The sequence below is a fragment of the Trachypithecus francoisi genome, unplaced genomic scaffold, assembly GCF_009764315.1.
Source record: "Trachypithecus francoisi isolate TF-2019V2 unplaced genomic scaffold, Tfra_2.0 Lachesis_group5, whole genome shotgun sequence".
Lineage (NCBI taxonomy): Eukaryota > Metazoa > Chordata > Mammalia > Primates > Cercopithecidae > Trachypithecus > Trachypithecus francoisi.
Window position 1 is genome coordinate 145,307,703 of NW_022681470.1, and position 12,117 is coordinate 145,319,819.

At 53.5% G+C, this 12,117-nt stretch overlaps 1 protein-coding gene across 1 annotated transcript in view; it reads right to left on the bottom strand.

Annotated features, from left to right (window-relative positions):
* Positions 1-387: 387 nt before the first annotated feature.
* The window catches only part of CHAF1A (chromatin assembly factor 1 subunit A), a 43,927-nt gene continuing 32,197 nt past the window's right edge, over positions 388-12,117 (bottom strand). The window contains exons 13-15 of the mRNA XM_033195706.1: positions 10,762-11,225; positions 1,403-1,499; positions 388-860 (exon numbers count right to left, since the gene is read on the bottom strand). Of these exons, the coding sequence (XP_033051597.1) occupies positions 760-860; positions 1,403-1,499; positions 10,762-11,225 (662 nt within the window). The 3' untranslated portion in view covers positions 388-759. The remainder of the gene's footprint in view (positions 861-1,402; positions 1,500-10,761; positions 11,226-12,117) is intronic.

Below are 12,117 nucleotides of genomic sequence, written 5' to 3' on the forward strand. Positions count from 1 at the left end.
GACAGTGGGGATAAAGCCCACTCAATGTGGGGCAGGGAGGAGGTCACCTCCTAGCTCCAGCACTCAGAAAAGATGCACCCGACCTAGGGGTGGGCTCTCACGAAGTCTCAGACTCCAAGCCAAACTCGGCTCCCAGCAGCTCTGGTTTGAGGAAGGAGACCCCAGCAGGTCCCCGGGAACACCCCCTCCTAACCCCCCAACCCAGGGCAGGAGGGATGGCTGGACAGAAGCACATGCGGAAAAACCTGCACCTTGACCCAGGTCAGCCTGGTATGAGGATGACTTAGTGTCTAACAGATGGGACAGTGCTGTTGCAGGGCACAAGGCTGGCCCCAGACACGACGCACTCTGAGAGAAACACGATGTTCTCAGAAAAGACAGAGCAGCTCAGGGCTAGAGAATAAGTTTATACACTGCCTCGTTTATACACGGGGCCCGTGCACATGGCCAGGTGGGTGGTCCTTGCGCTTCAATTCATTTACAAGTACTGGATTCCACGCCTGCCCCTGTGCCTGCAGGCTTCCCCGATAGGCCAGCAATCTCAATAATGCTTTATTAAAGGGCAGATTCATATGCAGCTCTTGGGGGAATTTTTACAAATACCAAAGGAACTAATCCAGCATCCTATATAGAACTCTGCACACCTTGGGGAGGTCCGTGAAGCAGGACAAAGTGCTCTTTACACAGGAATCGAGTCGGTTCAAGTATCTGCTCCGTGGGGAGGACACCCTAAACGTTCTACATACGTCACCACTGCCCTCACGACGCGCCCAGTGGGCTCGCAGGCAGGGCGGCCTTGCTGGTGTCCACCCCCACACCACCCCCAGCTCCGGAAGCAGCTCCACACGGGGCTTGGACCTCTGCAGGGCAAGAAAGGGAAGGCCTTGAGCTGGCTGTGCCTGCTGGGCTCCCTGGGGGAGGACCCCCCCCGCCGCTGCCTCATGGGGCCTGCAACGGCCCCAGGGCGGAACCTTTCACCTAACAGTGGGGGCAGGCGGAACCTAGGGCATTGTGCCCCTTCTAGAGGTGACCTGCTCACCTGCTCTCAGGCTGACCCTGCCCCCCACTACCTGGGCACACTCCTCCTGCACAGCCTGCTGCAAGGCCTCTGCACTTCCTCTTTGGGGAGTCCTCCAGAAATCCACCTGGCCCTCCCTTGCTGCCTCAGTGCAGTCTTCCCTGACCCCTATCTAACGTCTCGCCACCTGAGACTCCCAGCACAGGCCCTTGTGGCCCTGCCCAAGTAGCAGAAGACGTGGCAGGGTAGGAGCCACTTCCAGCTGCAAACCCTCCTGGCAGCTCACAATAGAGCGAGTCTTAGGTGGCCCCATCCCTTCCCTGTTGAGGTTTACCTCCCCCATCCACCTCACCAGTGCGTTCTGCTATCTAGAGCCCTTCTCACCCGTAGTGTCTGGGATGTCCACGATCATACAGTCGCCCTCCTCCTCTTCCTCCTCCTCTGTGTCTGCCTGGAAGCCGTCCATGTCCTCAGCCCCAACCTGGAAAGACAAGGTGCATGGCCATCAGCACTGCAGGTGGCAGCCACACTGGTGCTGGCAGGGGTGGGGGTGGGGGGCCTCTGCGGGTGTGACCCCTCCCTCCCACCCCCAATACTGAAGGGAACCCAACATCCAGAACCCCATTTGGTCCAAATGTGAGGTTTATTTGAGGCCACAACCAGAGAACCTTGGGGGTTCCCTCAAATGAACTGGATTCACATCTCCAAAAACGGCCATCATTGCCGACACAGAATAATCTCATCGGTGACGGGCCACACACCTGACAGTGGTCCCATCAGATTACAACTGTATTTATTTTTATTTTTTATTTTTGAGATAGAGTCTCACTCTTGTCACCCAGGCTGGAATTCAGTGGCACAATCTCAGCTCACTGCGACCTCCGCCTCCTGGGTTCAGGCGATTCTTTTCTTCAGCCTCCTAAGTAGCTGGGATTATAGGTGCCTGCCACCATGCCCAGCTAATTTTTGTATTTTTAGTAGAGACGGGGTTTCACCATGTTGGTCAGGCTGGTCTCAAGTTCCTGACCTTGTGATCTGCCCGCCTCGGCCTCCCAAAGTGCTGGGATTACAGACAACTGTATATTTACTTATTTGGTATGTATATATTTTGAGACAGAGTCTTGCCCTATCGTCCAGGCTGGACTGCAGTGGTGCTATCTTGGCTCACTGCAACCTCTGATTCCCAGGTTCAAGCAATTCTCCTGCCTCAGCTTCCCAAGTAGCTGGGATTACAGACACCTGCCACCACATCCGGCTAATTTTTGTATTTTTAGTAGAGATGGGGTTTCACCATGTTGCCAGGCTGGTCTCGAACTTTTGACTTCAAGTGATCTGCCCCCTCAGCCTCCCAAAGTGCTGGGATTACAGGCATAAGCCACTGCCCCGCACAACTATATTTTTGCTGTGTCTTTTTGTTTTTTTTTTGAGATGGAGTCTCACTTTATTGCCCAGGCTGGACTGCAGTGGCACGATCTCGACTCACAGCAACCTCCCCCTGCCAGGTTAAAGCAATTCTCCTGCCTCAGCCTCCTGAGTAGCTGGGATTACAGGTGCCCGCCACTATGGCCAGCTAATTTTTTGTATTTTTAGTAGAGACAGGGTTTCACCATCTTGGCCAGGCTGGTCTCGAACTCCTGACCTCGGGATTCGCCCACATCAGCCTCTCCAAGTGCTAAGATTACAGGCGTGAGCCACCGCGCCTGGCCTTTGCCGTGACTTTTCTATGTTAGAGACACAAATACCACTGGGTTACAAGTGCCTACAGGATTGAGCAGTCAGTCACCTGCTGCACAGGTCCACAGCCCAGGAGCCCTGGGCTATGTACCACATGACCCAGGCATGTGGCAGGCTGTCCATCTATGGTATGTTAAGAGCAAACTAGTCCATCAGCACAACCATGAAATTGCCTGAGGACACCTCTCAAAACATGTCCCTGACGTGAAGCGATGACTGTGACTTGTGAATTACTTTTCTTTTTTTTAGACGGACTCTTCACTCTGTTGCCCAGGCTGGAGTGCAGTGGTGTGATCTCGGCTCACTGTAAGCTCCACCTCCCGGGTTCACGCCATTCTCCTGCCTCAGCCTCCCAAGTAGCAGGGACTACAGGCACCTGCCATCATCACCCGCCCAGCTATTTTTTTTTTTTTTTTTGAGGTGGAGTCTCGCTCTGTCACCCAGGCTGGAGTGCAGTGGCCAGATCTCGGCTCACTGCAAACTCCACCTCCCGGGTTCACGCCCTTCTCCTGCCTCAGCCTCCTGAGTAGCTGGGACTACAGGCACCCACTACCACGCCCGGCTAATTTTTTTGTATTTTTAGTAGAGACGGGGTTTCACCATGTTAGTCAGGATGGTCTCCATCTCCTGACCTTGTGATCCACCCGTCTCGGCCACCCAAAGTGCTGGGATTACAGGCGTGAGCCACCAGGCCCGGCCTTTTTTTTTTTTTAGTAGAGACAAGGGGGTGTCACTATGTTGCCCAGGCTGGTCTCCACCTCCTGGGCTCAAGCTATCCTCCCACCTCAGCCTCCCAAAGTGCTAGGATGACAGGCGTGAGCCACCGCACCTGGCCCTAGTGAGATTCCTGAGCCGTTTCCATTTGCTTTCCCCAAAGGAGAAAGACAGGATGCATGGAGGCCACCACGAGCCTCTGCATCAGTGCTGACCCTCCGTGCATGAACACAAGCCCCTCCAGGACAGAGCCACACTTATTTCAGCAGGGAGGCTAGCCCTCAAAACACTCCAGGAAGTCTTCCTCTACAAAAACCTCCATTCGCCTAGAAAAGTGACCGCACAGCAACACAACGGTCAGGCAGTAGACTGGTTTCGTGGGCTGTCACGTAAGAGCACAGCACCTGGCCAGGCAGACTGGGTTCCTATTGTAGCCCCATCAATTCCTGGGTAGGGGCTCCCCTCCTGGATCCTCTTCAGTGGCTGGGAGCCCAGGCTGTCCCTCTCCCCAGGAAGCATGGGTTGACCCTGTGAGGACACAGGAGAAACAGTCCTGCTTTGTCACCCAGGCTGGGGTGCAGTGGTGCAATCATAGGTAACTGCACCTTCGAACTCCTGGCCTCAAGTGATCCTCCTGCCTCAGCCTCCCAAAGTGCTGGGATTACAGGCATGAGCCACCAAGCCTGGCCTATGGCCATTTTCAATTACCTTTTTGAAAGAATAGTTAAGCAAAGAAGGGTTTAAGAGTCCCCTGTACACTCTGCTGTGGGACATTCTGATCCGGAGGTGTCTGGGGACATTAAACAAAAGGAACACACCAATTTCTTCAGAGCCACCTCCAGTCACTGGGCCCTTCCTCCACACACGAGACGTGTTGACACACTAGGCTTTTTTTGGAGCCAAAATTTTTCAGAGCAATCACCACTCTTCACCCTTCAGGCTCAAGACAGGCTTTAACACATGACACCGAGCCAGCAGCTTGTTTCACAGGGACAGCTGTCATCTCGCCAGCAACACTGCAAGTGCTAAATGCAGACACGGAGGAGCGCAGACTATAGAAAACGGGAGTCAGGAAAACGTTTAGCGACTACATGGGATGAAGATGGTGTCACTAACATCTACGCCTTTTTTTTTTTTTTGAGACGGTGACTTGCTCTGTTGCCCAGGCTGGAGTGCAGTGGCGCGATCTCCGTCACTCTGCTCACCTCAGCTCAAATGCAACCTCCACCTCCTGAGTTCAAGTGATTTTCCTGCCTCCTGAGTAGCTGGGATCATGGGCGTGCACCACCATGCTCAGCTAATTTTTGTATTTTTAGAGACGGGGTTTCACCATGTCGGCCGGGTTGGTCTCGAACTCCTGGCCTCTCAAGTGCCTCAGTCTCCTAAAGTGCTGCAATTACAAGCCTGAGCCACCACACCCAGCCAGCTTTAGTTTTCTCTCGATCACATAATGTTTTGTCAGCAAGGGCAAATACATCCTTCCTTGTATTTTAAATTTTTTTTTTTTTTTTGAGACGGAGTCTTGCTCTGTCGCCTAGGCTGGAGTGCAGTGGCGCGATCTCCGCTCACTGCAAGCTCCGCCTCCCGGGTTTACGCCATTCTCCTGCCTCAGCCTCCCGAGTAGCTGGGACTACAGGTGCCCGCCACCTTGCCCGGCTAGTTTTTTGTGTTTTTAGTAGAGACGGGGTTTCACCGTGTTAGCCAGGATGGTCTCGATCTCCTGACCTCGTGATCTGCCCGTCTCAGCCTCCCAAAGTGCTGGGATTACAGGCTTGAGCCACCGCGCCCGGCCCTAAAATTTTTAAATAAAACGGAGGCTCAAAGAGTTGAGGTGTCCTAGAGCTTCACAGATACATGGCACTTCACCCCACTAGGTCAGAATGCCTTATGAATATCTCTTTTGAGCTCTGAATGAAAAGATTTAGACTCCTTGGCTCAGGTCTGTAATCCCTGTACTCTGGGAGGCCGAGGCAGGTGGATTGCTTGAGCCCACGAGTTCAAAGACCAGCCTGGGCAATGTTGCAGGACCCAATATTTACAAATAATAATAATAATAATAATAATAAACCTCTTCTTGCACGAACATGGATGAAGCTGGGAACTATTATCCTCAGCAAACTAACGCAGGCACAGAAAACCACACATCGCATGTTCTCATAGGAACATGTGGACATAAAGAGGGGAACAACAGGCACTGGGGCCTACGTGACGGTGGGAGGGAGAAATTCAGAAAAAATACTTTAATACCAAATAAATCATCTATACACCAAACCCCCGTGACATGAGTTTGCCAACCTGCACATCTACCCCTGAACCTAAAATAATAAAGGGCAACAGGGCAAGACCCTGTTTCTTTAAATTAGAGCAAAACAAGAAGAAAACAAAAAAAGATGAAAACTCTCAAATCGGGACAAAAAGTGTAACCTAGTAAAAACATATGGACGTACACCCACTTGCAGATGAACGGCTTATCACTACCCGGGGTGCAGAAGCATCAGTCAGCAGTTTTACCAAATGCCAGGAGGCTGGAGAGAGGATCGCTTGATCCCAGGAGTTGGAGACCAGCCTGGGCAACATAGACCCTGTCTCTACAGAATACTGAAAAATTAGTTGGGCATGGTGGCACGTGCCTTATAGTCCCAGCTCCTTAGGAAGCTGAGGCAGGAGGATCACTTGCGCTCAGCAGTGGAGGCTGCAGTGAGCTGTGACTGCACCACTGCACTCTGGCCTGGGTAACAGAGTGAGACCCTGTCTCAAAAAAAAAAAGCAGACAATGCCAGGGCACATGTCCCATCTGGGCTCATGTGCTTCCAGCCCCACCTTTGGGTCCCACCTGTGTGCCCCTCCCAACACAGGTTTTGAGCAGCACCAGGCTCTGCTCCCCAGGGACGTTTATGTCTCAAACTGCAGGAGGTTCAGTGCTGGAGGGGAAGCATCAAGCTGGGCCTGGGTCTCCACTCCTTCACGTGTGACCTTCGTGCATCCACTGCACTGCTGAGCCTCAGGAGGCCCTCACCTGGGCCACGCAGCAGAGACCACCAATCACGCACATGTAGCCACCACTGCCATCCATTAGCAGGTGAGATGCCATGTTTTGCTGACTCCAAGGCCCTCCCAACCTCTCTGACCCACTCTAGTTAAACTGAGTGCACCCCTCTTTCCTTGTGGTTAGGGATGATAACAGGCACTCACTGTCCCCAGAACACAGTAACTCACACTGGTGCTGGGCATGTAGGGCTCAGGGTGCCATTTTCTGGGTGGGGAAATGCAAGTTCCACATGTTGACAGGGAGCAAGAGCAGTGCTTGGGAGGCCGAGGCAGGGCACTGCACTCCAGCTGGGAGAGTCAGTTGCCACATCAAATCAGTGGAGGCGGGTGGGGAAGGAGGCCATCCAGGGTCTGGACTGCTGTGTGGAGCATGAGACCCCGAAGGAACACGTGAGGGACACAGGGGTTCCCAGGGGAGGGCTGGTTGGTAAAGGCCCCGGAACATTGCTTGCATAGTGACACAGCCAGATAGGACCTTCCCGCCCCAATCATTTTCAGACTGGGGAGCTCTGGTTCCCTCTAAGGCTGTTCAGGTGACCAGGGAAAAAAGCACTGCTCACACAGGGCCTGGACAAAGAATGCGTCCAGCAAAGCTGTGTGGGGGCCTCCTGGGGCCCCAGCTCCAATGCACTGGGCTCCCCTTGGCACCAAGCTGCCTCCAGAGAGCCAGGGGAGCTATGCACATAACACACTGTAAAGGGATAGGGGCTCTAGGGAGTGCCAGGAACAGTTTCAGTCATAGCCCTGGACCCTTTGGGATGTTCTGGTGGCCCCTCCTGCTGTGACAGTTGAGGGAGGTTCACAGCATATCAAGGCCCTGCTATGCTGGCAGCATCATCTCAGGAGCCATTTCTCTCGCCTCCCTGCCCCTAACAACCACCTTTTTTTTTTTTTTTTTTTTGAGGCGGAGTCTCGCTCTGTCGCCCAGGCTGGAGTGGTGCAGTGGCCAGATCTCGGCTCACTGCAAGCTCCGTCTCCCGGGTTCACACCATTCTCCTGCCTCAGCCTCCCGAGTAGCTGGGACTACAGGCACCCGCCACTTCGCCCAGCTAGTTTTTTTGTATTTTTTAGTAGAGACGGGGTTTCACCGTGTCAGCCAGGATGGTCTCGATCTCCTGACCTCGTGATCCGCCCGTCTCGGCCTCCCAAAGTGCTGGGATACAGGCTTGAGCCACCGCGCCCGGCCCCGGCTAATTTATTTTTGTATTTTTAGTAGAGACAGGGTTTCACCGTGTTAGCCAGGATGGTCTCGATCTCCTGACCTTGTGATCTGCCCGTCTCAGCCTCCCAAAGTGCTGGGATTACAGGCGTGAGCCACCGCGCCCGGCCTTTTTTTTTTTTTTTTTTTTTTTGAGACAGAGTTGTTGCTCAGGCTAGAGTACAATATTGTGGTCTCAGCTCACTGCAACCTGCACCTCCTGGGTTCAAGCGATTCTCCTGCCTCAGCCTCCCAAGTAGCTGAGATTACATGCGCCTGCCATCATGCCCAGCTAATTTTTGTATTTTTAGTAGAGACGGGGTTTCACCATGTTGGCCAGAATGGTCTCAAACTCTTGACTTAAGGTGATCTGCCCACCTCGGCCTCCCAAAGTGCTGGGGTTATAGGAGTGAACCACTGCGCCCAGCCAACAACCACTTTTAACCTCAGAGAAGAGGATGCAAGTCGGGGCCTGGGGTTATCCACTGTCTTGCTCCTTGTTCCAAGTCTCTGAAAACCTGTAACTCCATCAGATCGTGGCCTCGAAGGAAAGCCCAAGGTTCACAGGGACAGATAGGTCTGCGTGAAGAGTACAGATAAGAAATGAAACTCAGGGAGCCAGGCACAGTGGCTCACACCTATAATTCCAGTGCCTTGCGGGGCCAAGGCAGGGGGATTGCTTAAGCCCAGGAGTTGGAGACCAGCCTGGGCAACATGGTGAAACCCTGTCTCTACAAAAAATTAGATGGGTGTGGTGGCATGCACCTGTAAGTCCCTCTCAGCTACACCGGAGGCTGAGGTGGGAGAATCGCCTGAGACTGGGGAGGTCAAGGCTGCAGTGAGTGGTGATCTTACCACTGCACTACAGCCTAGGCAACAGAGTAAGATCCCCGACTCAAAAAACACAACAAAACAAAAAAAAAAAGAGAGAGAGAAACTCAGTTATGAACAGTGTGATAAGGACAAAAAGTATGCAATAAACGTTAATAAAGCTGATCTATGGCCAGGGGTGGGTGCCAGGGGCCACTGGCTCTATGGGCATGGGAGTTTTTTCCTAAGATCAGGCAGTACCCCTACCACACACCCCATGGCTCCATGCACTTGTGCCTCTGAGGCACCCATGAGGCTGGAATCACACAGCCATTCATTCCCGTTACAGGCTCCTTTCTGTGGCTTACACTGGGCGGCGTTCTGCATATCCCTGTGTCTAAAAGACCGATCCGAGTGCCTGGCACACAGTAAGTGCTTAGTAACTGTGCTTGAATGCAAAATTCAACAACCATTGAACAAAAATAAAAACGCTACCACATGGGATATTATTCGGTGTGAAAAAAAAATGAGCTATCAAGCCACGAACAGCCATGGGGGAACTGTCGATGCATACTGCCAAGTGAAAGGAGCCACACACGGTGCGATTCCAGCTACAGGGCAATCTGGAAAAGGCCGATCCACGGAGACAGACAGGTTGGTGATTTCCAGGGCACTGGACGGACAGAGCACAGGGGACTTTCAGCAGGGAGAGGCCTCTTTGTTCAGAACAATAAAGGTGGACACACAGCATCCAACATTCATTCAAATCACAGAACCCTCAACACCAGGAACAAACCCTAACAGAGACTGTAGACTCTGGGTGGTGGTGATTTTATGTATTTATTTTTAGAGACAGGGTCTCACTCCGTGCCCAGGTTGCAGTGCAGTGGCATGATCATAGCTCACTGCAGCCTCAATCTCCTAGCCTCCAGCAATCCTCCCGCCTTAGCCTCCTGAGTAGCTGAGACTACAGGTGCACGCCACTGCCACTGCTTGGCTAATTTTAAAATTTTTTCTTATAGAGATGGGGTTTTGCCATGTTGCCCAGGCTGGTCTCCGACTCCCAGGCTCAAGTGATCCTCCCACCTCGGCCTCCCAAAGTGCTGGGATTACAGGCTTAAGCCACAGTGCCCGGCCTGAGTGCACTGATTGTAACCAGTCCACTGCTCTGGAAGGTGATGTTGGTAACGGGTGGCTTGGCTTGGCTTTGGGGAAGGAGGTGTATGGGAACTTTCTGTACCTTCCTATCGATTTTGCTGTGACCCTAAAACTGCTCTAAGAGTCCGGCGGATCTTGAGGTCAGGAGATCGAGACCATCCTGGCTAACACGGTGAAACCCCATCTCTACTAAAAATACAAAAAAATTGGCCGGGCGCGGTGGCTCAAGCCTGTAATCCCAGCACTTTGGGAGGCCGAGACGGGCGGATCACGAGGTCAGGAGATCGAGACCATCCTGGCTAACACGGTGAAACCCCGTCTCTACTAAAAATACAAAAATTAGCCGGGCGAGATGGCGGGCGCCTGTAGTCCCAGCTACTCGGGAGGCTGAGGCGAGAGAATGGCGTAAACCCGGGAGGCGGAGCTTGCAGTGAGCTGAGATCCGGCCACTGCACTCCAGCCTGGGCGACAGAGCGAGACTCCGTCTCAAAAAAAAAAAAAAAAAAAAAAAAAAAAAAAATTAGCTGGGCGTGGTGGCGGGCGCCTGTAGTCCCAGCTACTCGGGAGGCTGAGGCAGGAGAATGGCGTAAACCCGGGAGGCGGAGCTTGCAGTGAGCCGAGATCTGGCCACTGCACTTCAGTCTGGGTGACAGAGTGAGACTCCGTCTCAAAAAAAAAAAAAAAAAAAAAAAAAAAAAGTAGTTTTAAAAAAACACAGAAGTGCTGGGCGAGGTGGCTCACGCCTGTAATCCCAGCACTTTGGGAGGCCGAGGCAGGTGGATCATGAAGTCAGGAGTTCAAGACCAGCCTGATCAACATGGTGAAACCCTGTCTCTACTAAAAATACAAAAATTAGCCAGGTGTGGTGGTGCACATCTGTAATTCCAGCTACCCAGGAGGCTGAGGCAGGAGAATCGCTTGAACCCGGGAGGTAGAGGTTGCAGTGAGCCGAGATCACACCACTGCACTCCAGCCTGGGTGACACAGAGCAAGACTCCATCTCAAAAATAAAACAAAACAACAAAAAACCAAAAAAAGAAACCCCCCCTGCAGGGACACCCACCTGCCCGCCCCGCCTCACCTGGCCGTCGTGCCTGCGCTTCTTCATGAATTGGGTGATGCACATGCTGCCCGCTGACTTCCTCTTCAGTGAGATGGGAGTGCCCTGGCTGGGTCCCGTGGAGGGGACACTGCCACTGTCCTCTCTGGGGGCCGAGGGCACCGAGGTCACGTAGCTCCACTGGCATGGCACGGGCAGGTGCTCCTGCTGGAAGCTCTGTAGCACCTGTGGGTGCACGTACCAGCACATCCTGAAGTCGGGCCGCTTCTCGTACACTGAGTTCTCGGAAATGAGCCGCTTGAGCCGGGACTTGGAGGGGATGGTGGTGTCCTCGCTGGTGGTGTGCAGGCAGGTAGCGGAGGGGCTTGGGGGGCTGCCGGTGTGCTTGCTGAGCAGTCCCCGGCGGCAGTGCTCCTGGAACTCCCGGATGATGACTTTGCTCCCGTTCACGTTGCCGTGCAGGAGCGGCAGCAGCTGGGCCAGGACTGGCGGGAGGGAACATGGATGGGCATGAGGTTTGGGGAGCCACCTATCACCACAGGCCAAAAAAACAAAACACACATACAGCTCCTCCTTGCCATTAAGGCTCCGGGCAAGGCCAGCTTCAGGGATAGGTGGCCTCATGAGGGCAGTTGTAAGACAGGGCAGCACCCACGCACCTGCCCAGAAGTGAGCCTTGGCCAGGAATATGCGTTGCCAGGGCTGACTTCAAATGCCTGCTGTTCCTACCCAAATAGCAGCCCTGCTCTCCTTGTGTGCCATAGTCCCTCCCCAGTTTTTTGAGTTTTTTTGTTTTTGTTTTTGAGACGGGGTCTCACTCTGTCACCCAGGCTGGAGTGCAGTGGCCGGATCTCAGCTCACTGCAAGCTCCGCCTCCCGGGTTTACGCCATTCTCCTGCCTCAGCCTCCTGAGTAGCTGGGACTACAGGCGCCCGCCACCTTGCCCGGCTAGTTTTTTGTGTTTTTAGTAGAGACGGGGTTTCACCAGGTTAGCCAGGATGGTATCGATCTCCTGACCTTGTGATCCGCCCGTCTTGGTCTCCCGAAGTGCTGGGATTACAGGCTTGAGCCACCGCGCCTGGCCGAGTTTTTTTTTTTTTTTTTTTTTTTTGAGACGGAGTCTTGCTCTGCCGCCCAGGCTGGAGTGCAGTGGCCGGATCTCAGCTCACTGCAAGCTCCGCCTCCCGGGTTTACGCCATTCTCCTGCCTCAGCCTCCCGAGTAGCTGGGACTACAGGCGCCCGCCACCTCGCCCGGCTAGTTTTTTGTATTTTTTTAGTAGAGACGGGGTTTCACCGTGTTAGCCAGGATGGTCTCGATCTCCTGACCTCGTGATCCACCCGTCTCGGCCTCCCAAAGTGCTGGGATTACAGGCTTG